Here is a 25171-nt window from a genome sequence, read left to right on the forward strand (position 1 = left end):
ATTCTATTTTTTATTAATTATTGTTAATATTAATTTATGTTGGTTATATATATTCTACAATTTGTAAACTACCCATAAATAAATAAATAAATAAATTAAAAATCATTTTAATAAATAAATTAAAAAATCATTTTAATAAATAAATAAAAATTAATTTAATAAAAATATAATAATACAATCACCAACGGATTCTCCGTTGGTGATTGCAACTGATGCCTGCATTAGCAACGGATTATCCGTTGCTGATGCAGGCATCAGCGTGCATCAGCAACGGAGAGTCCGTTGCTGAGGCATGAATCAGCAACGGATTCTCCGTTGCTGATTCGTCAAACTAGCAACGGATAATCCGTTGCTAGTTTTGCAACGGATTATCCGTTGCTTTTTATAAGCAACGGATTTTCCGTTGCTGCGAAATCAGCAACGAATTTATCCGTTGCAAACAAATCAGCAACGACAAATCTGCATCCGATTTGTGCCGTTGCTGATTCCGTTGCTAAATTGTTTTAGCAACGGATTTCAGTTGTATTTGCAACGGAATAGTCCGTTGCTAATTACCATATTTTTTAGTAGTGAACCAAACATAGGAGACCGAACCAGTTGCCTTTTCTGCCAGGAAAAATGTGTTTTAAGTGTTCCACAATCCTTTGCAGACTTCTGGGTATGACCGTTCTTATAAATCTAAATTAACGATTGAAAGTGTGGATATAATGGGTACGTCCAGATTTTTCAGAACAAGGAGGGCCGACAGGAATTTAAGCAATATTAATTACACAGACTGATACTACCCATTTCACACCTACTTGTAGAGCTATAAAAATGGAAGGCAGGCTATTTTCAAAAACAAAACATCACAAAGAGAAAACTGAGTTGCTGCGATGGCAATGTTACCATCAAAATTGCTCTTCTTTTTTAGTCCTGTTTTCATTCACCTCCTCGTTCTCACTAGTGCTAATAGTGACTACAAATCAAACCTCGATCGCCTTATCTCCTCCTTCTCTTCTGATACAAATATTGATTATGGATTTTACACTGGCTCCTTTGGCGAAAACATCGACAAAGCTTATGCAATTTCGCTTTGTAGAGGAGATAAAAAGCCTGGTTAGACTCCTGGGTTTCTGCTTCGAGAAAGAAGAAAGGATTCTTGTCTATGAGTTTCTCCCCAACTCGAGCCTCAACAACTTGATATTTGGTATATTCTTCATTCGGTTCCTTGATAAAGTTTGAACATGTAATCTCCATGGTCAGTTCAGGTAATTTATCTAGTTCTAGTTGATTTGCAGATCCAGTCAAGCGTGTACTTCTAGATTGGGAAACCCTCTACAAAATCATTGAAGGCATTGCAAGGGGTCTTCTTTATCTACATGAAGACTCTCAACTACGGACTATTCATCGTGATCTCAAAGCTGCTAATATTCTGCTAGATGAGAACATGAATCCAAAAATCTCAGATTTTGGAATGGCAAGAATGTTTGTTATGGATCAAGCTCAAGATCGCACGAGTAGAGTAGTTGGGACCTTGTAAGTATATACTGCCAGTCTGCCACAATTTTTTCAAAATATAATAAATTGATAGGATAAAAATGAAATAATTTATAGTAGATTTTCTGCGGCCATTGTTTAAACTAGAATTAATCCAATCTGATGATTCCATGCAGCGGGTATATGGCTCCAGAATATGTTATCCGTGGACATTTCTCAGTTAAATCAGATGTATATAGCTTCGGTGTCTTAGTTTGAGAAATTGTTAGTGGTCGAAAGATTGGTGGCAGCGGCATAGGAGACGATGGAGAGGACCTTAAAACCTATGTAAGCATCAACAGTTCTTAATTTTTTTGATTCTGTTTGAATAATGTGCATGAACTTTATCTAAATTTTTGCAGTCATGGAGAAAATGGAATGAAGGGACACCTTTAGACATGATAGATCCTACCTTGAATATTGGTCCAAGAAGTGAAATTATGAGATGCATCAACATCGGATTAGTTTGTGTTCAGAAAATGAAGCCCTCAGACCAACTATGGCTCAAGTTTCTATGATGCTTAGTAACTACTCTGTCACTCTCGCAGTACCCTCAAAACCTGCATTTTTTATGCACGGAGAAACGTCGATTCTGCCATTGATGAATGCTTCAATGTTAACTGAGTCGGATGAATCCAGAACTAAATCTCCCCAGTGGTCTAACAATGAGGTTTCCATCTCTTAGATAGACCCTCGATGACATCCAAAGGTAATGGGCAAGTTACTAAGCATGTTGGTGGTGCAACTTTGCTTCAAATTAAGTCACATCATTATTCGTTTTGGTGGAAGCAGAAGCTGTGGTTTTTGTTGAACTTGAAGCCAAATGCTGTGGTGCAATAAGAAAAGAATAAAAAAGGACCATGTTAGATTTCCGGATTGTTCAATTAGGGCCTTTGTTATATTGCTAATGCCTTATAATTATTTTAAATTCGACATGGAATACAAATGCTCCAGCTACTTCTTAGATATTTTTGTTAGCAATATTTGCTAAATTTTATAGATTGAACTAGATAGTTGTCGCGCTATTTGTTGTGAGTTGGGTAATTTTTTTTTTTAATGTAATAAAATGATGTTGAGACTATGCTAATGATTTTAAGGAAGCAAGAAATACTTAATTTTCATTAGATGGGCCATCCCTATATTGGACAACTAGAAACGTTTAGATTTAATTTTGTAAACTTCAATTTAAATATATATATATTAAATGATATCTTATAATTTAATTAAAAAAATAATATTTTATAGTTATCCTAGAAACCAATAACTCAAGCCTTAATCTATATACAAAAGCCTTGGCAGGCATGATAACTATGTTACTATAAAAAAATATTCTTTCTAAAATTTAATTTGATCTGACAGAATCAACCTTTTGCTTTTCTATTTATCTAAAATCGAGCTGAAATTCTCTTTTTTTAATGCAACCAAAATTAATTTCCATCTCCTAGCAATTTTATAACACTCCCCATGTTCTTGCCCGGTATATCATGCAGATTGTGGGCTATGCTTATTCAACCACCTAGATGTTCAAAAGATATTTGTGGGCCAAGCTCCCTTACATGCAGATTGTGGGCTATGAACTTTTTACTTGGTGAGACGGAGAGAACTTTCGGTTGAATTGCTAACTTTGGCCCAACTAAATATTCACAGAATTGCGAGCCTTAAAATAGTACACACAGCAATATGAAATTGGTGGATCAAGAATTTCCTTAGATTGGGTTTTATTAAACAATTAATGCCCAAATTACAATTGTCACGCTATTTCCTTCCATTTCTTTTTGTTAGAATTCCTTAACCAAAAAACTGAAGTCCCCTAAAAAATGACATCGCGTTTTCATAAAAATAAAAAATAAAAAGAACAATTTGGGTGGAATCCATTGCCAAATATAGATGGAAAGGCAAGATTGATAATTCTAAGACTTGAGGGACAAAATTGATACAAAAATTTATGAGAAGGCAAGATTCAGACTACATAGTTTGGTGTCATTTTCGAAGTTTGTCCTAAAAGAAATTTCCTCAAAGGAAATCGTGTTAACTTGTGTTGATGTGTCGAGGTTTTGCTGTTCTGCGGCACGAAGCTTTTGTTGTATTTTCGAAGAATGAAAGAGTTGCTGCTAAGCATCATAATAACTGAATCCTTGATTGGTCTATCTTCCACATTTTCTTGAACACATAGTAATCCAATATGGACATATCTGATAGCTTCATCACTTCTTGAAGAAACCCTTGTCAAAACAGGGTCTAGCAAATTTACAGCTCTTCCTTGATTCCAACTGTCCCATGTCTGCAAGAAATTAATTTATAATGTGCACATACCTTTCAGACTTTCAATGATATTTTTTACCAAATGCATGAAGGAAAAATATTTCTAGAGAAAATATGTTACTTACACTAGTTAGAAGGCATTCCTGAACTTCTCCATGATTCGATGAACTATTTTTTCGTCGAGTGATAATTTCTAAAACTAATACACCAAAGCAAAAAACGTCAAATTTAACTGGGAATAGCCCATGCATTGGCATACTCTGGAGCTGCATAGCCACTGAAATGGTAAATTAACAAATCTTAGTTGCAATGGTAGAGATTGTTAGGATACTGACATGCAAACCTGACAAGATAAAAGGCAAGGGATAGGATAAAATGATAAATTAGACACACAAGAATTTATGTGGTTCACTTAATTTGGCTATGTCTACGGGCAAGTATAGAAGGATTTTACTAAGTAATGTGAGAATTAAAACATTTCTCTACTAATAGGAGAAAAACTGAAATCTCTCTTTTACTAGGAAAAAACACCTCACTTACTCTCCTCACAAATACCTCATAATTTTGTGGGATTACTTTCCCTCTCTCACTCTCCTCTTTTTCTCTCTTGTTTCTCTCTTATGGTGTGTCTAATAAGCTTGGATGCATTGTCTATTTATAGGCAAGCATCCATGCAAAAGACAATGCACAAGTGGGAGTGGCAAGTGGCACCAATTGGTGCTTGCTAGCTAGCAAGCTAGCTGGCTTCACATTCTCCCACTTGAAGAATTTAATGATTTAATCAAGTCTTCACACTTGATTATTTTTTATTCTTCTATCCTTTGTATACTTGTCATCTTCATGCTGCTTACGTTTCAGTTAGGCCATAAGAGGATCTGCACCATATATACTTGTCAGCATTGATTGATTTGGTCAAAGCATCTGCTGGGTTTTCCTTTGTGTGAACTTTCTGAAAATCCACACTTCCATCTTCCACCACTTCGCGAACAAAGTTATACTGAACATCTATGTGTTTTGTTCTTGAATGAAACGCTGGATTCCTTGCAATATGTAAGGCACTCTGACTATCACAATACAAAAGAATCTTCTCTTGTTTGTGCCCGAGCTCCTCCATAAGTTTCTTCATCCATATTGCTTCTTTACAAGCTTGTGTAGTTGCCATATACTCCATTTTTGTTGTGGATAACGCTACAACGGTCTGAAGTTTAGAGACCCGGCTCACAGCTCCTCCTGCAATTATGAACACATAGCCTGTAGTGGATTTTCTTTTCTCAAGGTCGCCAGCAAAATCTGAATCAATATAACCTCTGACAGTAAATTTTGATCCTCCATAACATAATACAGCATCTGAGGTACCCTTGATATATCTCAAGATCCTCTTAATAGTATTCCAATGCTCTCTACTAGGATTTGCCATGTATCGACTAGCTGCTCCCACTGCTTGTGCAATGTTTGGTCTTGTACATATCATGACAAACATTAAACTTCCCACTGCTGATTCATACAGTACCCGAGACATCTCCATCCTCTCTGCTTCATTGCTAGGAGACATACTTGAGGATAATTTAAAGTTAATAGGGAGTGGGGTAGAAATTGGCTTACAATCTTGCATGTTGAAGCGTCGCAAGATTTTCTTCAAATAATTCTTCTGAAAAAGCCAAATCTTCCTCTTACTTTTGTCACAGTGAATTTGCATCCCTAGAATCTTGTTTGCTAGTCCCAAGTCCTTTATATCAAACTCCCTAGTCAGCTGTGCCTTTAATTCTTGGACTCGATCTTTGTTGGGGCCTATTACCAACATGTCATCCACGTACAACAGCAGAATGATGAAATCATCATCTTCTTCAAACCTCTTGTAGTACCTACAATGGTCTGAACTAAGTCTGTTGTACCCAAGGCTAATTATGAAGGAATCAAATCTCTTGTACCAGCACCTCTGTGCTTGTTTGAGACCATATAGAGATTTGTTCAACCTGCAAACCAAGTTCTCTCTGTCTGTTTCAGCAAAACCCTCTGGTTGGAGCATATAAATTTCTTCTTCAAGTTCTTCATAAAGAAATGCAGTTTTCACATCTAACTACTCTAAGTGAAGATCAAATATAGCACACATCGCCAAGACTACTCTGATTGTAGTAAGTCGTACCATCGAGGAAAATATCTCATTGAAGTCTATTCCTTCTTTCTGATCATATCCTTTCACCACCAATCTTGCACGATACCGTTCTACTTGATCATTGCCATCACGCTTTATCTTGTAAACCCATTTGTTGCCAATGGCATTTCTTCCTTGTGGTAGCGGAACAAGATCCCAAGTGTTATTATTGTGTAGATCTTCAATCTCCTCTTACATTGCTGTCATCCACCTAGATACATCTGTGCTTTTGATAGCCTCATAGAAAGTTGATGGCTCTCCATCCTCTGTTAGAAGACAGTATGCAATGTTGCTCTCAATAACATATTCTGAGTGCCAAGCCAGTGGTCTTCTTTCATGATGTCGCACGTCCCCCACGCGGCGTTCGATGGCGATTTTTTTTGTTTGTTTTTGCTTGATTGGTTCTTTGGAGTCGCTACCTAGTATTTTGGTTACTAGGAACCCTAACTGGTCTTTCAGAGATTCTAAGGTAAGGGACTGGTTATGTAAAGGGAAGGTATTAGCACCCCTAGTACGCCCTACCTAAGGTAAGCTGTCTGGTGTTTAGTTCGCTCTATAATTGCTATGGTGTTTGGTGTTTTCGAATCCCATCAATTTTTCTAAGTTTGATTCAAACTAAATTTATTAAGATAGAAATCCAAGGAGATTCCATGTGCTTTAAAAGCTCATTTTTCCCTTTAGTATTTCAAGAGTTTGTGACTCGTAAATCGCAAGGAAGAGGGACAAAAATTTAGAAATCTAAGGTGCTTTAAAAAAAAAAACCTATTTTTTTTAGTGTTTTATACTCTCACGGCTCGTAAACGGTGGAATTAAATTTTTTGAAATGTCCTCGATCATAATCAAGGCTTCCTTCAAGGATGTGTGCGGATTAATTATTCCCAATAATATTTTGGATATTCATCCTTTAAGGATTTCTTTATCCAAACATTAGCGGTGAATGATAGATGAATTCCCCCCAAAATAAGATTTTTATATTTTTTGAAATATTGGCCAATACCCTTTGGAGTTTTACAAACATGTTGTAAAATCCAGAAATGCAAGAAAATAATTTTTTGTTGTGTTTAAGAAATCCATGCGAAAACACATTTTCCAAAACTTCAAATATATATATATATATATATATATATATATATATATATATATAATATATATATATATAATATATATATATATATATATATATATATTTTGTCACATTGCGTCGAAAACCGGGTATTTTTAAATACGAGATTTATGTTTTTACAATATAAAAATACAAAAAAAAAACGATATTACTCTTTTTTTAGGGGCTGGGTCCAACTCAGCCCGTGTGGCTGGGCTGAACCCAGCAGGCCTAGCCGGGTCACTGGCCTAAACCAGTGACCTGGCTGGGCACAAAGGCATGCGTGAGTTTCCTCACGCATGCCTTGGCTGGTTATTGTTCAAGTGAATTAAATTTCACTTGAACAGTAACAATATAACCAAAATGCATGCAAAGCTGGTAAGAAAAGAGAGAGAGAGCTTACCTGCGAACCCGGTTTCTTCATTCCTCACTGTCTGCGTTCATCTGCTATTCTCTCGCATCTCTGTTCTTTTCGGTTTGTTTTGCTTTCGTTTCTCTTCTCTCCCTCTCCTCCATTCTGTTTTTCTTTCCCACAGTGTTAGAGAATAATATAAATTATATCTTGGGGCCTCACCTAACAGCTTAAGCTTTTGGGTTGAATTGGTTCTTTGACATGGTATCAGAGTTTTAATGACCAAGCGGTCACGAGTTCGAATATCACCATCCCCATTTATTTGATAAAATTAAGCACAAGGTAATGTGGGTCTGTGCAAGTTTCAAGCCCAAAGGGCTTTCACTTGAGAGGGTGTGTTAGAGAATAATATAAATCATATCTTGGGCCTCACTGAACAGCTTAAGCTTTTGGGTTGAATTGGTTCTTTGACACAAAGTAACGAAAGGATGAAGGAAAACAACTCCCTCTGTTCTCGTGTTGCTGGAAGGGAAGGATGGCTTCTGCTGATTCTGCTACTACAGCTGAGGAAAGATATGGCTGCGGAGGAGGCTCTAGATGGGCGAGTGGCTCAGCTCGTTTCTGGTTGTTGTTGGTGCTGGCCATGGTTCAGCAGAGGTGGTGCTGCTAGCTGCTGGGATTTTTCGAGGGAGGCCGTTCTGAGGTTCTGATGTTGCTTCTCTATTACTGTCGGGGGAAGGGCTGGCTGTGGCTTCTGGTTTTGAATGTTTATCAGGTGGGGCTTAGCTGAGGGAGAGATGGGATGAGTGGAGAGTCGTTTCTTGGGGTTGTGTTGACAGAGAGTGAAGGCCTGTAAGTGGTGTTCACAGTGGTTGCATGCTGGGGAAGTGAGGTCTGGCGAAGGGAGAAGAGAAGCTTGTGTGCAGAGGGAAAGTCTTGGCTGAGAAAGGGGGAGGAGCAGTGACGACTGTTGTGGAGAGGGAGAGCTGCACCGGCTGCCTCTTGGTTGGGAAAGAAGACCGTGAGTTTGTGTTTAGCTAAAAAGGGAAGGTCGTGCATGTGGGAGCTGAGGGAGGAGAAGCAAATAGCTGGGGAGGAGGGGAAGACTCCAAACCAAAAAAAAAAAAAAACAGGGGAGAGGGGGCGATGGCTTGGTTTCGGCCGGGAGAAAAAAATTAGGTTTAGGTTTTTTTTTTAATTTTTTATGGTTGCCCTAAATTTCTCTCTTTAATTTTTTTTTGTCCATTGTAAATTTTCCTCCCCCCCTTTTATTATGACTGGATGTTCATTTATATAGAAAATCTCTACACGTGTTATTTAAGAAAATATTGCAATAATTATTGCAGAGATTGTCTTCTATAACCAGCACCAACAAATCCTATATATATGGTATTTTATATTGCAGTGATTATTTTTCATAACCAGCATGAATCAAATCATATATCTATGGTATTTTATATTACAGTAATTATATATGTTCAGTAATTATCTCCTTGACATGTTGCTCGCTTAATATTAGCCCTGATGCTCTATGTTATCGCCACATGTAAACCCCTTATTATTATTTTTTATTTTTTTGAAAAATTTATCAAAACATGGGTCAAAAATTAGGTAGCAACACACGAGTTGACCGTCGAACTTCAATAGTTTTAGACTCTATTTGTTCTTGTTCTTCATGCTCTGGTGCAGCTTCAGAAGAAGTATGATTCTGAGTATTTTCCATTTGGACTGCTATAGTCTCATTTAAAATGCTATTATGTTCTTCCATTTGTATTTTATCTTATGCAAATATGACATCTCTGCTGATGACTACCTTGTGGGCAGTGGGATGCCACAAGTGATACCCTTTCACTCTATCAGCATATCCCCAGAATATACATTTTCTGGATTTTGAATCCAGTTTGCTGACTTCTTGAGTATTGTACCTCACGTACACAGGACTTCCAAATATATGCAATCAAGAATAATCAACTGGCTTTCAAGTCCACATCTCCATCGGTGTCTTCAGTTCAATTGCAGTTAACAAAGATCGATTTATCACATAACAGGCGGTATTGACTGCTTCTGCCCATAATGACTTTCCTAGACTTGCAGCCTTCAACATTGCTCTTGTTCTTTCTAATAGAGTTCTGTTCATCCGCTCTACCACTCCATTTTGTTGTAGAGTGTATGCCATTGTGAACTACCTTTTGATACCTTCATGTTGACAGAAGTTATCAAATTCATCACTAGTATATTCTCCTCCATTGTCAGTCCTCAAACACTTGATCTTCTTTTCAGATTCAAGCTCTACACGCGCTTTGATTGTTTTAAAGACGGCGAACAAATCTGCCTTCCTTCTAATTGGATACAACCAACATCTCCTGGAGAAGTCATCTATGAATGATACAAAGTATCTTGCTCCTCCTAATGATACAACCGGTGCTTGCCAAACATCAGAGTGAATCAAGTCTAAGATGCATTTGCTTTTAGTTGTTGATGTGCCAAACTTCAACTTGTGCTGTTTACTTGTAACATAGTGCTCACAAAAAGGTAAAGTAACCTTTGTAAGCCCAGGGAGTAACTTCTGATTAGAGAGAATTTTCAAACCTTTCTCTGAGATGTGGCCTAGTTTTTGACACTACACCATCGTCTTCTCTTCTGCAGGACTGGCTGATGAGATTGACGCCTCTACCTCATGATGTGTTTCTCCCATTAACACAAACAAGTTTGCAACTATCTTTCTTGCCTTTAAAACCACCAGCGCTCCTTTGACAATTTTCATGATTCCATCGTCTGTTCGAATCTTACAACCAAGACTATCAAATTGTCCTACGGACAAAAGATTATTCTTTAAGTCTTTCACATGTTGCACTCCTGAAATAGTGCGAATTGAGCCATCATACATCTTTAATTTGATGGTGCCAATACCGGCAATCTCTAAGGCATGATCATTACCCATGAACACTGAGCCTTTAGAGATGGGTTCATATGTATGAAACCAATCTTGATTAGGAGTCATATGCCATGCTGCTCCTGAATCCATTAACCAAACCTCACTAAGCTCTTTTCTATATATAGAGATTGTCGCTGCTTCACTATATAAAATCTCCCCATCTTCTGATGTGCTTGCAACACATCCTTGAGGTTTTGATGACTCTGCATTGTTCTTTATACCCTTTTTAAACCAACAATTCTTTTTTGAAGTGGCCTTTTCTGCCACAGTTGTAGCATTTCACAGTCTTCTTACTTCTTGATTTGGACCTCCCCTGCCTTTGACTCCCACTGGAGCCACACTCCGTTGATCTTCCTCTTGACACCAACAATGCCTCTGCTTGGTTTGAACTGTTTCTATCTCCTTTCTTTTTGTGCCTATTTTCTTCTTTCAAGATAGCAGCTGCAACATCATTGAAGACTAAATAATTTGAGAGGATATTATTGGTCAAGTTGATAATGAGCTGATCATACGAATGAGGAAGACTTTAAAGTAGAAGCTCTGCACATTCATTTCCTCTATTTGTTGACCCAACGTAGTGAGTTGTGAAAATATAGTTCTTATTGTGTTGATGTTGTCAGTCACCGACGTGGTTTCTGCCATTCGAAGGGTATAAAGTCTCCGCTTTAAGAAAATCTTATTGTGCAAAGACTTGGACTCGTATAGCTTTGTCAGAGTATCCTATATCTCCTTAGCTGTTTTCTTCTTCACCACACTTGATAATACTTCATCAGCCATTGCTAAATGTATGTTAGCAATAACATTGGCATCCATCTCATTCCATTTTGCATTATCAGTGATCTCCGCGGGCCGATCCCCAATTACTACCAAGCAATTGTCTTTCCTTAAGATTGCCTTAATTCTCATTTTCCACAGTGAGAAATTGCTCCCCTTAAACCTCTCAATCTTGTACTTTTCTGTCATTTTATTCACCATGATCTATTCAGCTATCACTGTTTCACAAATTTGTAACGTATATAGAAATAGTATCGTGTGAATAATACTTCACTAAGTAAGTTCCTAGAAAAGATTGGAGGGGTCACAAACGGTCTCGCTTAAAACCCAATCTCCTTAGACAGAACTTCCTAGACTGTATTTAATCACCGCACTGACTTTCTATATACGCCAACAATAACGTATGTGAATAGTACCGTATAGGTGAATAGTGTCGTAGATGTGAATAGTAACCGTATACACGAATAACTTTTGTGTGTTAACAACACCAACCAGAAGGCTCTAATACCACTGTTAGGATACTAGCATGCAAACCTGACAAGATAAAAGACCAGGGATATGATAAAATGAGAAATTAGACACACAAGAATTTACGTGGTTCACCCAATTTGGCTACGTCCACGGGCAAATATATAAGGATTTTACTAAGTAATGTGGGAATTATAACATCTCTCTACTAATAGGAGAACAACTGAAATCTCTCTATTACTAAGAGAAAACACCTCACTTACTCTCCTCACAAATACCTCACAATTTTATGGGATTACTTTCCCTCTCTCACTCTCCTCTTCTTCTCTCTTGTTTCTCTCTTATGGTGTGTCTAATAAGCTTGGATGCATTGTCTATTTATATGCAAGAATCCATGCAAAAGACAATGCACAAGTGGGAGTGGCAAGTGGCACCAATTGGTGCTTGCTAGCTAGCAAGCTAGCTGGCTTCATCGAGATTGCATGTTCTCACTAGTCAGTTTTCACCACTCTTTCTTTATCGGTATGAATTTAACTTACAAGGTTCTTGCAATCCTACTTGTAGCATCTTGCGATTGATCAATTTCAGTTAACTTGGCCATCCCAAAATCTAAGATTTTAGCGTTGATTTCTTCATCTAAAAGAATGTTATCAGCCTTAAGATCACAATGTATATAACCCGAAGTTGAGAATCCTGATGCAGGTATAGAATTCCTCGAGCTATGCCCTCTATGATCTTGAAGCGCATCTCCAAACATAAGAGCAACCACTTCTTTGGATTTGCAAAGTTCTTAAAATCATAAAGCTTGAAGGAATTGCAGAAGACTTTCCTAGAATTGACTACATGGAATTTCCTTGATAAATAATAAGGAACAAGATTTTACAATCCATCAAAACAGGCATTGCAATAGTTATTATTGAACTGTAGGCTAATATTGATCTTAGGGTTCCTAATTATGAATTGGTCAAGACTTGAATTAGGATGAAATTCAGAGATTAGAAGCTTTTCAGTTCCTTCCATGCAACACCCCAGGAACCTGACAAGGTTCTTGTGCTCAAGTTTTGCTATTATCATAAACCTAATTTATATCAGGTTTATTGGTAGATCTAGCTTCTAACCACAAATTTATATTAAGTTTTGGATGGGTTAAATGATTGTACTTGTATCTCTTATGCAATAAGATGTTATATGTTTCTTGAAAAAAAAAACAAGTCCTAAAAAAATAATAACCAAAAAAATGTTTAAATTGTGAAATGTTTTTATTAACTTACTTTTGAGTAATTCACGCATGCATCTTGCAATAGTGCCCAACCGGGTCACTGATTTGGACCAATGACCCGGCTAGGCTTGCTGGGTTCAGCCCAGCCACATGGGTCGAGCTGGACCCAACAAAAAAAATAAGTAATATCGTTTGTTTTGTCGTGTATTTATTTTACGGTTTGTATTTTTTATATTGTGAAAATACAAATCTGATATTAAATATACCCAAATTTTCCATGAAATGTTGTGTGTGTGTGTGTGTTGTATATATATATATATATATGTTTGAAAAACAAAAAAATGTTTTCTTGTGTGTTGCATACGACCAATACTTTAACATGTTTTTTAACATTTTTTTTTTATATAAAAAAAATATTGGAAGTTTTGAAAATGTGTTTTCGCATAGATTTTTTAAACACAAAAATTATTTTCTTGTATTTCAGGATTTTACAACATGTTTGTAAAACTCCAAAGGATATTGACCAATATTCCAAAAAAATACAAAAATCTTATTTTAGGGAGAATTAATCTATTATTCACCATTAATGTTTGGATAAAGAAATTCCAAAGGGATGAATATCCAAAATATTATTAGGAATAACTTCTTATTATTCACTGTTAATATTTGGATAAAGAAACCCTAAGTGATAAATATCCAAAATAATTTTCTAGGAATAATAAGTCATCACACACCCTTGAAAGAAATCTTGATTATAATCAATGATATTTCAATTCTTTTTTTTTACTCCACGGTTTACGAGCCATGAGAGTATGGAGCACCGAGGCAAAAATAGGCTTTTAAAGCGCCCTGAATTTCTCTAGATTTCTAAATTTTTATCCTTCTTCATTGTGATTTACGAGTCGCAAACTCTTGAAATACTAAGGGAAAAATGAGCTTTTAAAGCACATGAAATCTCCTTGGATTTCTATCTTAATAAATTTAGTTTGAATCAAACCTAGAAAAAACCGATGGGATTAGAAAACACCAACGCCATAGCAATTATAAGGCAAACCAAACACCAAGCAGCTTACCTTAGCTAGGGCGTACTAAGGGTGCTAATACTTTCCCTTTACGCAAACCAATCCCTTGCCTTAGAAGCTCTGAAAGACCAATTAGAGTTACTAGTGACCAAAATACTAGGTGACGACTCCAAAGAACCAAATCAAGAAAAACAAACAAAAAAATCATCATCAAACGCCGCGCGGGAGACGTGCGACAATGACAATGAACAAGCGATCAACCGGTTCACTTGATATCATCATGTGGTCGATTGAGTCAAGTTAAATTCGAGGATTTGATAGTTTGAACAGGGTAAATCTTGAATTGATATCAATCCTGTATGCATACATAACGAGGTGTATGAGTTCATTTTAATTATGCTATCAATATAAGATATAAAAATTTAAATAAGCAGTAAAAATGAACACTTAATTCTACTTTGGAAATATCTCTAAAAAATAAAAATAATATTTATCTATTGTATTATTTTTTAAAAAAATAGACAGCATTTCAAAATACTAACCTATTAATTATTATTTCAGATTATAGTTTTATAATTACTATGAAATTAATGTTTTATTTGAATTAACTATTCAAGTGATCATTTATAAAATGATTTCAACTTAGTGCATATTACTGGCTACATATATATATCAATTTCAATACATATTACCTCATGAAAAATAAAAAGTTTCATTATATTTTTTTTCTATTATATAAATGATTCCAATATTAACAACCTGACCAATCAGAATGATGAACATGAACTGAACTCAACTGAACCCCTTACATTTTAAGGATACATCAATATCCTTTGATTTGATAAACAATTCTCTTTGTCTCTAATAACTTTATTTTTTTTCTATTAAAAAAGAAAAGTATTTCATCAAAATGATAATCTAAGGTAATTAAAACATTGATACGATATAGTTTTTTTGAACTTCTTTTTATATGCTCACTTCGATGCTCGATTTTTGCCTTGCTTCGGGGCGAGGGCCCGAGAACGCTGGAGACATAGCAGACATGTCCCAAGCAGAACGACCATGCCCGGAAACCACAGGTGGCGTGGAAGACTGGTTCTTCAAATATTTATCCCAATCCAAACATTCAAATGATTAACTGAAACCACAAAACTGGTTTTATATTAAATCTCTGCATCTAAACCATTATCTAGGATACAGCTCAGTAATTGAAACCTCATTTTTTGACTCAGTCACCCTTGAATTATGCCGCATTGAGGATGACAGATCTGATTGATATGTGCTGCTGTTCATAAAAAATGCAGGCTGAGAAGGTATTTGCAATGTGAGGGAAGAGCTGCTTAGCATGAGAACTACTGAAGCCATTGTCGGCCTTTCAGCTACATTGTCTTGAACGCAGAGTAACCCAATGTGGATGCATCTCATCATTTCTGTTGCTGAGCCACTACTCAAAACGGGATCTATCATATCTTGAGCAGTCCCTTCCCTCCACTTTCTCCATGCCTACAAAATTTATCCAAAGTGAATTCACAATATTGAAGGGCTTGCAGATATCCCTATAAAACCTTAAATAACGTGTTTGATTTGTGGATTGTTCTATACTTACATGGCTCATAAGGTGCTCTATGTCATTTCCATTGCGAAAACTATTTTTTTTACCAGTCACAATCTCCAAAACTAGCACGCCGAAACTAAATACGTCTGACTTGACCGAGAAGTGTCCTTGCATTGCATATTCTGGAGCCATATAGCCACTGTTTATCATCAACGAAGAGTTCAATATTATTAGATTCGACAATGTTAACAATGTTTAACATCTTTTATATTGTGGGGACTTTTCATTTCTTCTTCTTTGATACAATGCAATAAAGGACGAGCTTAATAAATAGTAATTATGGTGTTCATCATGTTCAGATACTTACTAGGTTCCCACAATTCTACTTGTATTGCCTTGAGTTTGATCCACTACGAACAACGTCGCCATGCCAAAATCTGAAATTTTCGGATTCATCTCCTCATCTAACAAAATGTTGCTGGCTTTGAGGTCACGATGAATGATTCGAAGTCGAGAATCCTCGTGAAGGTAAAGGAGCCCTCGAGCAATTCCTCCAATAATCTTGTAACGTTTTTCCCAGTTCAAATGCACACGCTTGTTTGGATCTACATTTCAAGGAATCGCATGGCTCAAGTTACTCAAGGGAAAGAGTACGAGATATATTCATTAATTTGTGCTTCTTATTTAGAAGAAGACTCAATTGCTTATAATACAATTGTAAATTAGCTGGTTCCTAGCCTTACCAAATATGAAGTGATCAAGGCTCGCATTAGGCAGAAACTCATAGATAAGAAGCCTTTCAATTCCTTGCAAGCAGAAACCTAGAAGCCTGACTAAATTCCGGTGCTGGAGTCTTGCCACCAATAAGACTTCATTTTTGAATTCCAAATCTCCTTGCCCAGAGTCCTTAGAAAGTCTTTTCACAGCAATCTCTTGTCCGCTAGGAAGTGCTCCCTGAAATCATATCAATCCATTACTCCCTGTATCATCTTGAGCATTGCGATTTAATTATATGTAAGTAAGAGTATATCCTTTACTACCTTGTAAACAGCACCAAATCCACCCTGTCCCAGCTTATTTTTCTCCGAAAAGTCCTCTGTTGCATCTCGAATGGTGCTGAATGCGAATTGCAATGATTCTGTACTTTGTATTTCGTCTACAGCTTCAAAAGTTGAACAAGTTAGCATGCACGGAAACATAATTGCTTTGGAAATTAAGGAAGAAACGTAAATTGTATTTAGTTAGTGTCACGGGATAAAAAAGAATAGATAAAAAAAATAAAACAAATGTATTTATTTTTAAAATAAAAAAATAAGAGCCCCTCTCATCGTCTATTTCAATACAATTCAACAACCAAATACTATCTTCAGGCAACCAAATTACTACTTACTTTCAATCCTTTCCCTTTCCCTTTGCTTTCGTGTTCTTATGAATAGGCAGATGCAGATGACGAGTATCACAGCACCGACAGCTGGGACAACAGTAATGACAATGATCCGAGCTGTGTTGCTCTTCGTTCCTGCATAAACCAATGTGGCCCTACAATTTTTAAGAACTTGAGTCGAGACTTGTGAGTTCTGAATGTGGACAGTCCCAATGATTGAGGCCTTGTGACCCAAAGCAAAGTTGTCCCCATGACTCGCAAAAGCTTAACAATCAGCTAATTTTTATTTCTTTTAAAAGAATATATTGAAATCCTGTCATGTTCCATAACCTAAACCATAAAAAATAATAAATAGATTTTTAAGGCTAATTAAATTACAATAACTCCTATTATAAAATTATAGAAAACATTTAATATTTTGAATATTTGACAAAACACCTTGACTATATCCAAAATATCTTTAATTGCTGTTTTTTTTTTTAAAAAATAGTTAAATAAAAAAAATTCCAAAAGTAGATAAAAATATAAAAATAAGAAATAAGAAATGGCTGAAATTAATATTGCTGATGTACTAATAAAATAACCAAGTCCCATTTTTTATATTCTTTCTCTAATTTGTTTAATTTTTCAATTTAAATATCGTTTCAAATGCATTTTGGATAAAGCTTCTGTAATATGTTTTTATATATGAAAAAGGCTTTTTTCTTGACGATCTCTATAATTTTATAATATCTCAAGAAGGTTATTGTAATTTACTCTACTGTTAATATTAATTAATTAAACATGGTACAAGCACTCCTCCTTTTCTTTTTTCTTTTTTTGCCATACCTAATTAAGATAGAAATTACAGAAGCTGAAACTGGAAACCGTAAAAAGAAGTTAGCCTACCTTTCCTGATTGTGGTATTGGTTGGTGGAGGAGAACTAATAACAAATGGAGGAGATGGAGATGGAGATGGTGGTGGAGATGTTACTTGAGGAAATAAGTTGTAGTAGGGATACAAATCCCACCGAAAAACACAGTTTGGTTTCTGGGTATAACCTCCTTGATACCCGTTGCAACAACTTTTATAGTAGTCTACGGATTGTTGTAGGCAAACTCTGCAATTACTCGGTGATACATCAGGAGTGCACTGCATAAATATATACATTTTTTTAGTGGATGTTAGGTCTGCTGTCTCAGCTTCTGGCTTCAGCCTGGATGAGCTCGTGGAAGCTCTTGTTACCGTCTCCCCCAAACCACTCCAAATTTGATCAAACTGTACTCTAAAAGATGGGTCAAGGATAGCCGTATTATATCCAGCATCAGTAGGAGATAGCTCAAGTGATCCAAAAAAATAACGATTCGCATAATGTACAATACATGGAACTGGATTCCCTCCCCATGAAATTGCTTCTTTTTGGTTTGGACATGCTGCCATGAGAGTTTGAATAGCAGAATTGACGCAGCTGAAACAAAAATCAGCTGATGCGGAAGCCATACAGAACACAAGACCATAAACTGTGTCATTGCCTAAACCTATTGTAGTATTGTAGAAACCCCCATTGTTTGTGACATTGGAAGCTAGTGAAAGGAGAACAAGGTCTAGGTTTTTTGCGTAGGTGCTATTAGCTGTAAAGTTTCCTGCGGTATAACAGAATTGAGCATCGGTAAGAGTGATGCTTACGATAATAACATGGAAAAGAAGAGAGACGATAGTTTTAGAACCCATTTCAACAGAGGAAATATTAACTTCTGCTCACAATTTATTTCTTCGTGAAAGAAATCCCTTGCATGGATGGTATTTTATATACCAAGAGGCTATTGGCCACATTGGCATGGTCAATTTGTTAACGAATTTAGGATAAAAAAAGAGGTTGCAATTTCTTTCACGAAGAAAGTACATGCACTGTGGAGTAATTTTGGCCGTCCTTATAGGGTTTGTAGAGCCGCCATTTGAGAAAAGAAAGTTAGTTAGGCTCCAACATTCTTTAATCTAACATTCCTATTCAAAGAGATGAAATCTTAGTTTACCATGCATATATATATATATAGATCTTTTAAAATCAATGAGACAACGAGATGAAATCACTATTAATTTTATTTCCTTTACATGGACATAATTAATTAGCTAACAAGAAGAATTTACAATATATCTCAAATAAAAATTATTATCATTAGTGGTTGATTAATTTAAATTAAACTAGTTCTATATATATTTGATGAACGAATTGATAAATCTTGCAAAGACTATATATTAATTTTGTGAGCAGAAAGTTTAGTTTTCCCTTGAGACAACGCTCTTGTAAAGCATGCAGACATAGCTTTTCGTTATTTGTTTTCTCAAATTATTTCGTTAATCTTTCAATTAATTTGCCAGCTATAGAACAATAAGAAAATTCAACAATGGCGCTCAAATCTAACGACCCATCCCGTGTCATTATTTGGACGATTTAACGGTATTGATGGGGACAAAGCGATTACCTAGTATTTTTGTGGCATCCAAGATTTCCAGTCCGCTTTGGTAAGATACACAAGCTTAGCTCAGAAGCCAAGGTGTCACCGAATCACCTTCTTAAAGGGATTTCCTCTTGATTTCTTGTATCTTTTTTTGGTCGTGTCTCTGTGTGTGTGGTTTTATAGTGGGTGCAAGTTTTCAGCAGAGGAAGAGAGGGTGGTTATAGATTTGCAGGCAGAAATTGAGAACAGATGGGCAAGAATCGCTACGTATTTGCCGGGAAGGACTGATAATGATGTGAAGAATTTCTGGAGTAGGTGGCTGATATGATGATTACTGCTTTCTGGGATTATAAACATGCAATAATTGACTAAAACAAACATCTATGAAGTTGACAAATTTGGCCATCAATAGTTAAACAGAATTGAAATTTATATGTTAAGCAATGTATTTAATATTTTTTTATCTTCTTCATGCACTAAAATTATAAATTATCAAAGGAAAACCCAAGAAGCTCCAACTTCTTGGCTTTTGACATCAGGGTGTGGCCGTGTATCTCCTCCACACTCCAACTATTCCAGACGTTGCAGCTACAGGGACCCCAAACAAAACTTAAAACTCATTTGTAGATTAGGTCAATAAAAAGATTAATCTTTATATCATTTTGCTTGCTTAAAATATATTGTTATTCTATTAGTTTTATTTTTAAAATGTAAAATAAAAACCAAAAAGGTTTAATGGCCGTCCCTTGTAACTTTTGTTTTTGAAGAACAAGAATAAAAAAAAGAACTTTTTTAGTTAAAAACCAAAAAGGTTTCAGGGCCCTCATCGACGTGCGTGAGAGTAAGAAATGATCAGATGCCCAAACTAGGTCTTCTGAGAGTTAATTTTCTTTGTGCCTTTATTATTTATTCATTTTCTATTGCAGTGACTCGATTACTCTTTCTATTTATTTATTTATTTTTTGTAGTTAGGCTGCATTTTAGTTTTATGGCGGCTTTACTTGTGGTCCCAATTCCTGACTGCTTAATTGCCTTTAGACTGTATAAAATTATTCAAAGACTCAGTCACATACAAAAAAAAAGTCAATAGAAAGATCAAGATATTATTTGTCGCCTTCAAAATTGGACCTACCAGATGTCCCACACTAGCGTTGCTGCGTTAGAATTTCAAAACTTTGATGTTGGAATAGCAATAATGTCATTAATTAATCACTACAGACAACATGTTAACGAATATCGGAATCACTAGCATAAATACCCATGCGTATGGTCGTAGTTAACATTACAAAATTAGTTCCATTTGAGGTGTCGCTGATCTTCTTGCAAGTTTTTTTTTTTTAATTAGTGAAGGACATGGAAATATGTGTTTGATATGAAAGTCAAAGAGTTGAAATCTTGTGCCAAAGTGGCCCACATATGCCAGCAGAAGAGATCTATTAAAAGTAAGCAAGTTTTAAAACGACAACGCGATATCAAACAACAAGAAGTAAAACAAATTAAAAATTAACAAAATAGACAATGGGGTATTATTTTTTTGTAATTTAGCGGTTTCTGCATCAATTCTAGCTCCAGCTTTGTTGTTCTTGACTTTAACTAATTTTCTTAATTGCAACAATTATTTTCATAATGCAACATTACACTGACATGGATAACACTTTGTGTATTATATGTATGTCTGTGAGTGTAAGATTATAAAAAAAAAACTCTTCTCAACCAATTAGCTATTGTTAATACTCAAGAAAATGGAAATATTCCAGCGAATCCTCCTATCAGCCAGCTGTCTCCTATGGTGGGTTGCAGCCCCCCGGAGAACCACATCAAATGCTCATCAACAAACACAAACTACTGTCATAGCATGAATACAATGTTCACTAATAAAAAAAAACCTGAATACAATGAAAACCTGAATACATTAAAATGAGAAGGACATGGATAAACTTTTCCATTGTTATTAATTTTTCATATCAGCAATTAAACATTAAAATCTCTCTACCTGAGTGTTCATGCAAGTCAAGTATCAAATCGACTATGTGTAAGTTAACTCAATATGATAAAAGCATGGGTAGGCTTAATTAAAAAAAAAATCAGCATGACATAGTTTGTTGTTTTATTTTTAGATGAAGACCAAGAAAATCATCCCTCGACCAACCAACATGGGTTAAAAGTCAAAATCACAACCCGAGAAAAGGGCACAATCAAGATGTGTTCACCTAGGCGGTTAGTTGTAATTTTTCTTCCCCTTATCCTTATTCTCTCCTTGGCTAGCCTTGCACGAGGCCTGAGTTGGGTTGTATTAGAGTCTAAATTGAAGAGTTGTTATATAATTAGGGACTAGATTGAAAGGAGAGGGCTTAGACTAAGGTAAGAAGCAATTTTATGTTGTTCTAAGAATAAGGCAACAATACACCTACGGGAGATTAGGTATAGCACTAATAATAACAAAATAATGCAACTAATTAAAATAAAAACAATTAACCAACAATATAATTAAAGTGCTTCAAGTAACTAATATAGGCAAAGAAATTGCAAAATTGTTTTTAATGTGGTTCGGTAAGCCTACATCAACACTTCAAGTACCAAAACCATACTTGAGTATTGTATTCTTTCACTAGTCCAAGTTCAAAGAGTACAATATTCGTTTGATGAATTCATACCAAGATTTTTATATCATTTGAAGATATTTTATCTCCAAGATTTTTCTACCAAGATATGCACTTTTAAACATTTTCCCTTGGTGACAAAACCTCATCAATGCCAAAAGTTTTATCCTAACTCTCAAAATATTACAATGATGATTTTGTTTATAGCAAAAAAAACACTCTCTCAAATAGTGGATAAAACAATTAAAGCTTGTATTTTTATAACTCACTTTCCAGCAAACAAACGGGACCTTAATAACACTTAGAATATTTGAAACAAAATCATCCTAATTGATACTGATTTAACGGTGTTGTCACGATTAGTCCTGAATTGATATTAATCCTTTATCACACTTGAAATTGCGGCACCCTTAAAAAATTAAATGTGAGGGACATAATAGAATTTCTAGCATCTTATTCTTATCTTAACTGTTTGAATCCATTAGGTTAAAATATCTCGTTTAAAGAGTTATCACTTAGTGTTATAGTCATCAGGAACCTTAACTAGCTAGTAGAGATTTTATGGTATTGAATTGATTACGCAAAATTAAAGATATCATCACCCTTTAAGCTTCCTACCTAAGGTACGCTGAATTGTTGATTTTGTATTGAATTGCTAAGGGTTTGTTATATTATGCTACTAATGATAATATTTCTAACTCTAGCATCAGTGTATATTCAACTACAAATACTTCCAACTTTAACGTTGATAAATATTATGTAACAAAGAAAACATATAGTATTCTTACCTCTAGCGTTAGTGAATAAACAGGTAAAATAAATTTAAAACAATGCATACATATTTTTTATTTTAATTTTTAGAAAAAGAAAAAAATTGTATCATATACCGGAGTTGCATTTCACAGTAAAATCCATCGATCAAATATGTAGTTAAATATCTAAAACAAAACAACCTAAAAAAAAGTGCAAGGGACCCATAAATAAATCAAAGAAGATCTTCAATTTTTTCTTGAATTTTTTGATATAAAAATGAGCTTGTTTGACCACATATCAAAACAAAAATGAGTGAAATCAAAGAGGTAAAACAAAAGGGTGTGTTTTGCTAAGCACACCCTTGGCCAAAAACACATTGGATCGGCTAGGCTTGAGACCCAATTCAACCTCAGTTTTTTTTGGACTGGGTACAGCCCAGTTTGTATGGGTTGTATTAGACCCGGCTGGCCATTGCTTTTTTACCCGCAGGCGTGCATGAACTGCTTACAAGAACATAATAATTAAAATGCAAAGGGGAGGGAAAACGCAGGGAGGGTTGTCCGGCTGATGCTATTTTCTCCTCCTCTGTTTTCCTCTTTTTCTTCCTCCAATCCTTCCTCTGCTCTGATCTCTCTCTCTCTCTCTATTATGTTTGCTCTATTTTTTTTTTGTCACCTATATTTGTTCCTTTTCCCCCCCTGGTTTCTTGGTTCTATCTCTGTGTTTTCTATCCTCCTTTGTTCTATGTGTGTTTCCTCCTCCCTAATCTTCATTTTTCTTTTTCTCTGTGTTTGCTCCCTGGTTCTCTGGTTTTTATTACTTGTTCGTCTTCTCCCTTGTGTTATGTCCTCATGTTCGTTATCTCTTTTTTGTTCTTTTTGTTCCCCTATCCTCTGGTTTTCTCCCTATTCTTCCCCTCTGTTTCTTGGAATTTCCTCTGTTTGTGTCTTCCCCCAACATTTTCTCTTATGTTCCTTCGGTTCTATCCCCCACCACTTGTGGCTTTTCTCTGGCTTATATAAAGCCATAGAATGCCATGTGTTGGTAAGGCAAATGAAACGAACTCACAAGATGTTACCAAGCAAAGATGGAGAAGAAGAGGACTGATATGAGATTCAAATTAAGTATCTATTACTGGAAACACATCGTTTCATTAAGCCATTAAAGTACACAGTTTTGTATTTTCCTTTAAACACATCATTTTGATTAAATGTAATAAATCCATCAGGAGCAGTTGAGGGTAGTCTAGAGAAGCTTCAACTATATATACCTGTAACAGATTGCATGAGTTTTTACGTGAAAAAGAAAATAAGAAATGAATGACTCTCTTGCAATTTAGGAATGTTAACAAACTTACCACTGTCACCAAGCTACCCACACCCTCGCCATGTTCAGACACTGAACCCTACTGTTTCTTCCCTACTAAGCTTCCTCCTACTCAAACCTGCCAGGCAGAACCAATACTGTTTGGATCATTGAACATCACACACATAACAAGTGGTATTAGAACTAAAAATCCATGGCTTACAACCATACCACCAGACACTAGAACCATCGAGATCAAATGCATGGAAGACTTCATCGTAGCAGTCAAGCAGGACAGTTGCCAAAAGTATGAACAACTAGTGGACATCCTGAAGGAGCAGAGTTTAAAGCTCGATCAAACCATTGAGAACCAAGGGGCCCAGATTAATTATATAAGGCACATTATGGGAACCATGGCACAACAAATAGAGTTTACCCTCTTAAAACTCTCTCAAGCTCCAGGAAGCTTTAGTCACAACACTAAGAGGCCAGTTCCAAGTCAAGAGGGAGTTGAATTCAGGAACAAGGAGCCTCGTGAGGATAGAATGTCGTCCTATAAGGTACACACACCCAAACATTTTTTCCCTACTTTCAATGCGGGAAGATGTGCACAAATGGCTTTTTAAATGCACACAATATTTTGAGATAGAAAATGTTGTTGATTCAGAAAAATTACAAATTGCATCTTATTATCTTGATGGAGTTACTCTTTATTGGCATCAAAACTTTCTTAAAAGTTTGGGAAACCAAAAACCCTCTTGGGAAGATTATGTGGAAGCCATTTGCTACCATTTTAGGGGCCAGCAAGACCCTCTAGAGGAATTGATGGAGTTGAAGCAACAAGGAGAGTTAGAGGAATACATCCAGGATTTTGATATTTTGTGGAACAAGGCTGAAGTAAGTGAGAAACAAGCCTTGGTTATCTTCTTAGGGGGACTCAAAATAGAGATTAAAAACACAGTCAAGATGTTCGAACCAAAAACCCTTAGACATGTATATAACCTGTCTCGATTACAATCCAATACCTAAACATACAGGAAATCCTAAGCCTATGTCAAGAGACCACCTAGTGTTTTCCAACACCATCTTGTGCCAGCCACTACTACTTGTCCGTCACATTCCACAACCAACACTACAAACCCTTATGTAGCTCCACAAAAACCCACTCCTAATCCATGGACTAATAACCCTGGTAGTAGCTACATAAAAACCTGCATAAAACCCACCAAATCCATTCGAAACCAAGACTTTGAGGATAAAAGACTAGAGGGGCTGTGTTTTTGGTGCGATGACAAGTTTGTGCCAGGACACCACTATAAGAATAAAAGGGT

At 35.9% G+C, this 25171-nt stretch overlaps 3 protein-coding genes and 1 pseudogene across 3 annotated transcripts in view; 2 read left to right on the plus strand and 2 right to left on the minus strand.

Annotated features, from left to right (window-relative positions):
- LOC118031911 (antimicrobial ginkbilobin-2-like protein) overlaps positions 1-25171 on the plus strand; it is a 45024-nt gene that overhangs the window by 8537 nt on the left and 11316 nt on the right. The gene's annotated exons all lie outside the window — the stretch shown is intronic.
- Positions 1018-2340, plus strand: LOC118031910 (cysteine-rich receptor-like protein kinase 29; annotated as a pseudogene).
- LOC118031909 (cysteine-rich receptor-like protein kinase 29) lies at positions 14936-16546 on the minus strand. Its single transcript, XM_035036422.2, has 5 exons — positions 16400-16546; positions 16103-16313; positions 15727-15964; positions 15411-15558; positions 14936-15307 (listed from the first exon to the last, which is right to left on the minus strand). Exons 1-5 carry the CDS (start codon positions 16544-16546, stop codon positions 14990-14992), a joined length of 1062 nt encoding a protein of 353 aa, XP_034892313.2. The 3' UTR covers positions 14936-14989.
- Positions 16568-18482, minus strand: LOC140956185 (cysteine-rich receptor-like protein kinase 14). The gene is made up of 2 exons (XM_073412775.1): positions 17632-18482; positions 16568-16878 (listed from the first exon to the last, which is right to left on the minus strand). Exons 1-2 carry the CDS (start codon positions 18452-18454, stop codon positions 16742-16744), a joined length of 960 nt encoding a protein of 319 aa, XP_073268876.1. The 5' UTR covers positions 18455-18482; the 3' UTR covers positions 16568-16741.

Source organism: Populus alba, chromosome 11 (genome assembly GCF_005239225.2).
Source record: "Populus alba chromosome 11, ASM523922v2, whole genome shotgun sequence".
Classification (NCBI taxonomy): Eukaryota; Viridiplantae; Streptophyta; class Magnoliopsida; order Malpighiales; family Salicaceae; genus Populus; species Populus alba.

Excerpts from the sequence above, each read along its gene's own strand:
- LOC118031909 (XM_035036422.2), bottom strand. The coding sequence starts at position 16,546 with ATGCTAACTTGTTCAACTTTTGAAGCTGTAGACGAAATACAAAGTACA. Across the intron at positions 15,559-15,726 it reads AGTAGAATTGTGGGAACCTA|TGGCTATATGGCTCCAGAAT; the intron begins GTAAGTATCTGA and ends GATGATAAACAG. Across the intron at positions 15,308-15,410 it reads TAGAGCACCTTATGAGCCAT|GCATGGAGAAAGTGGAGGGA; the intron begins GTAAGTATAGAA and ends TAAATTTTGTAG.
- LOC140956185 (XM_073412775.1), bottom strand. The coding sequence starts at position 18,454 with ATGGGTTCTAAAACTATCGTCTCTCTTCTTTTCCATGTTATTATCGTA. Across the intron at positions 16,879-17,631 it reads CAATACCACAATCAGGAAAG|GAACGAAGAGCAACACAGCT; the intron begins GTAGGCTAACTT and ends TGGTTTATGCAG.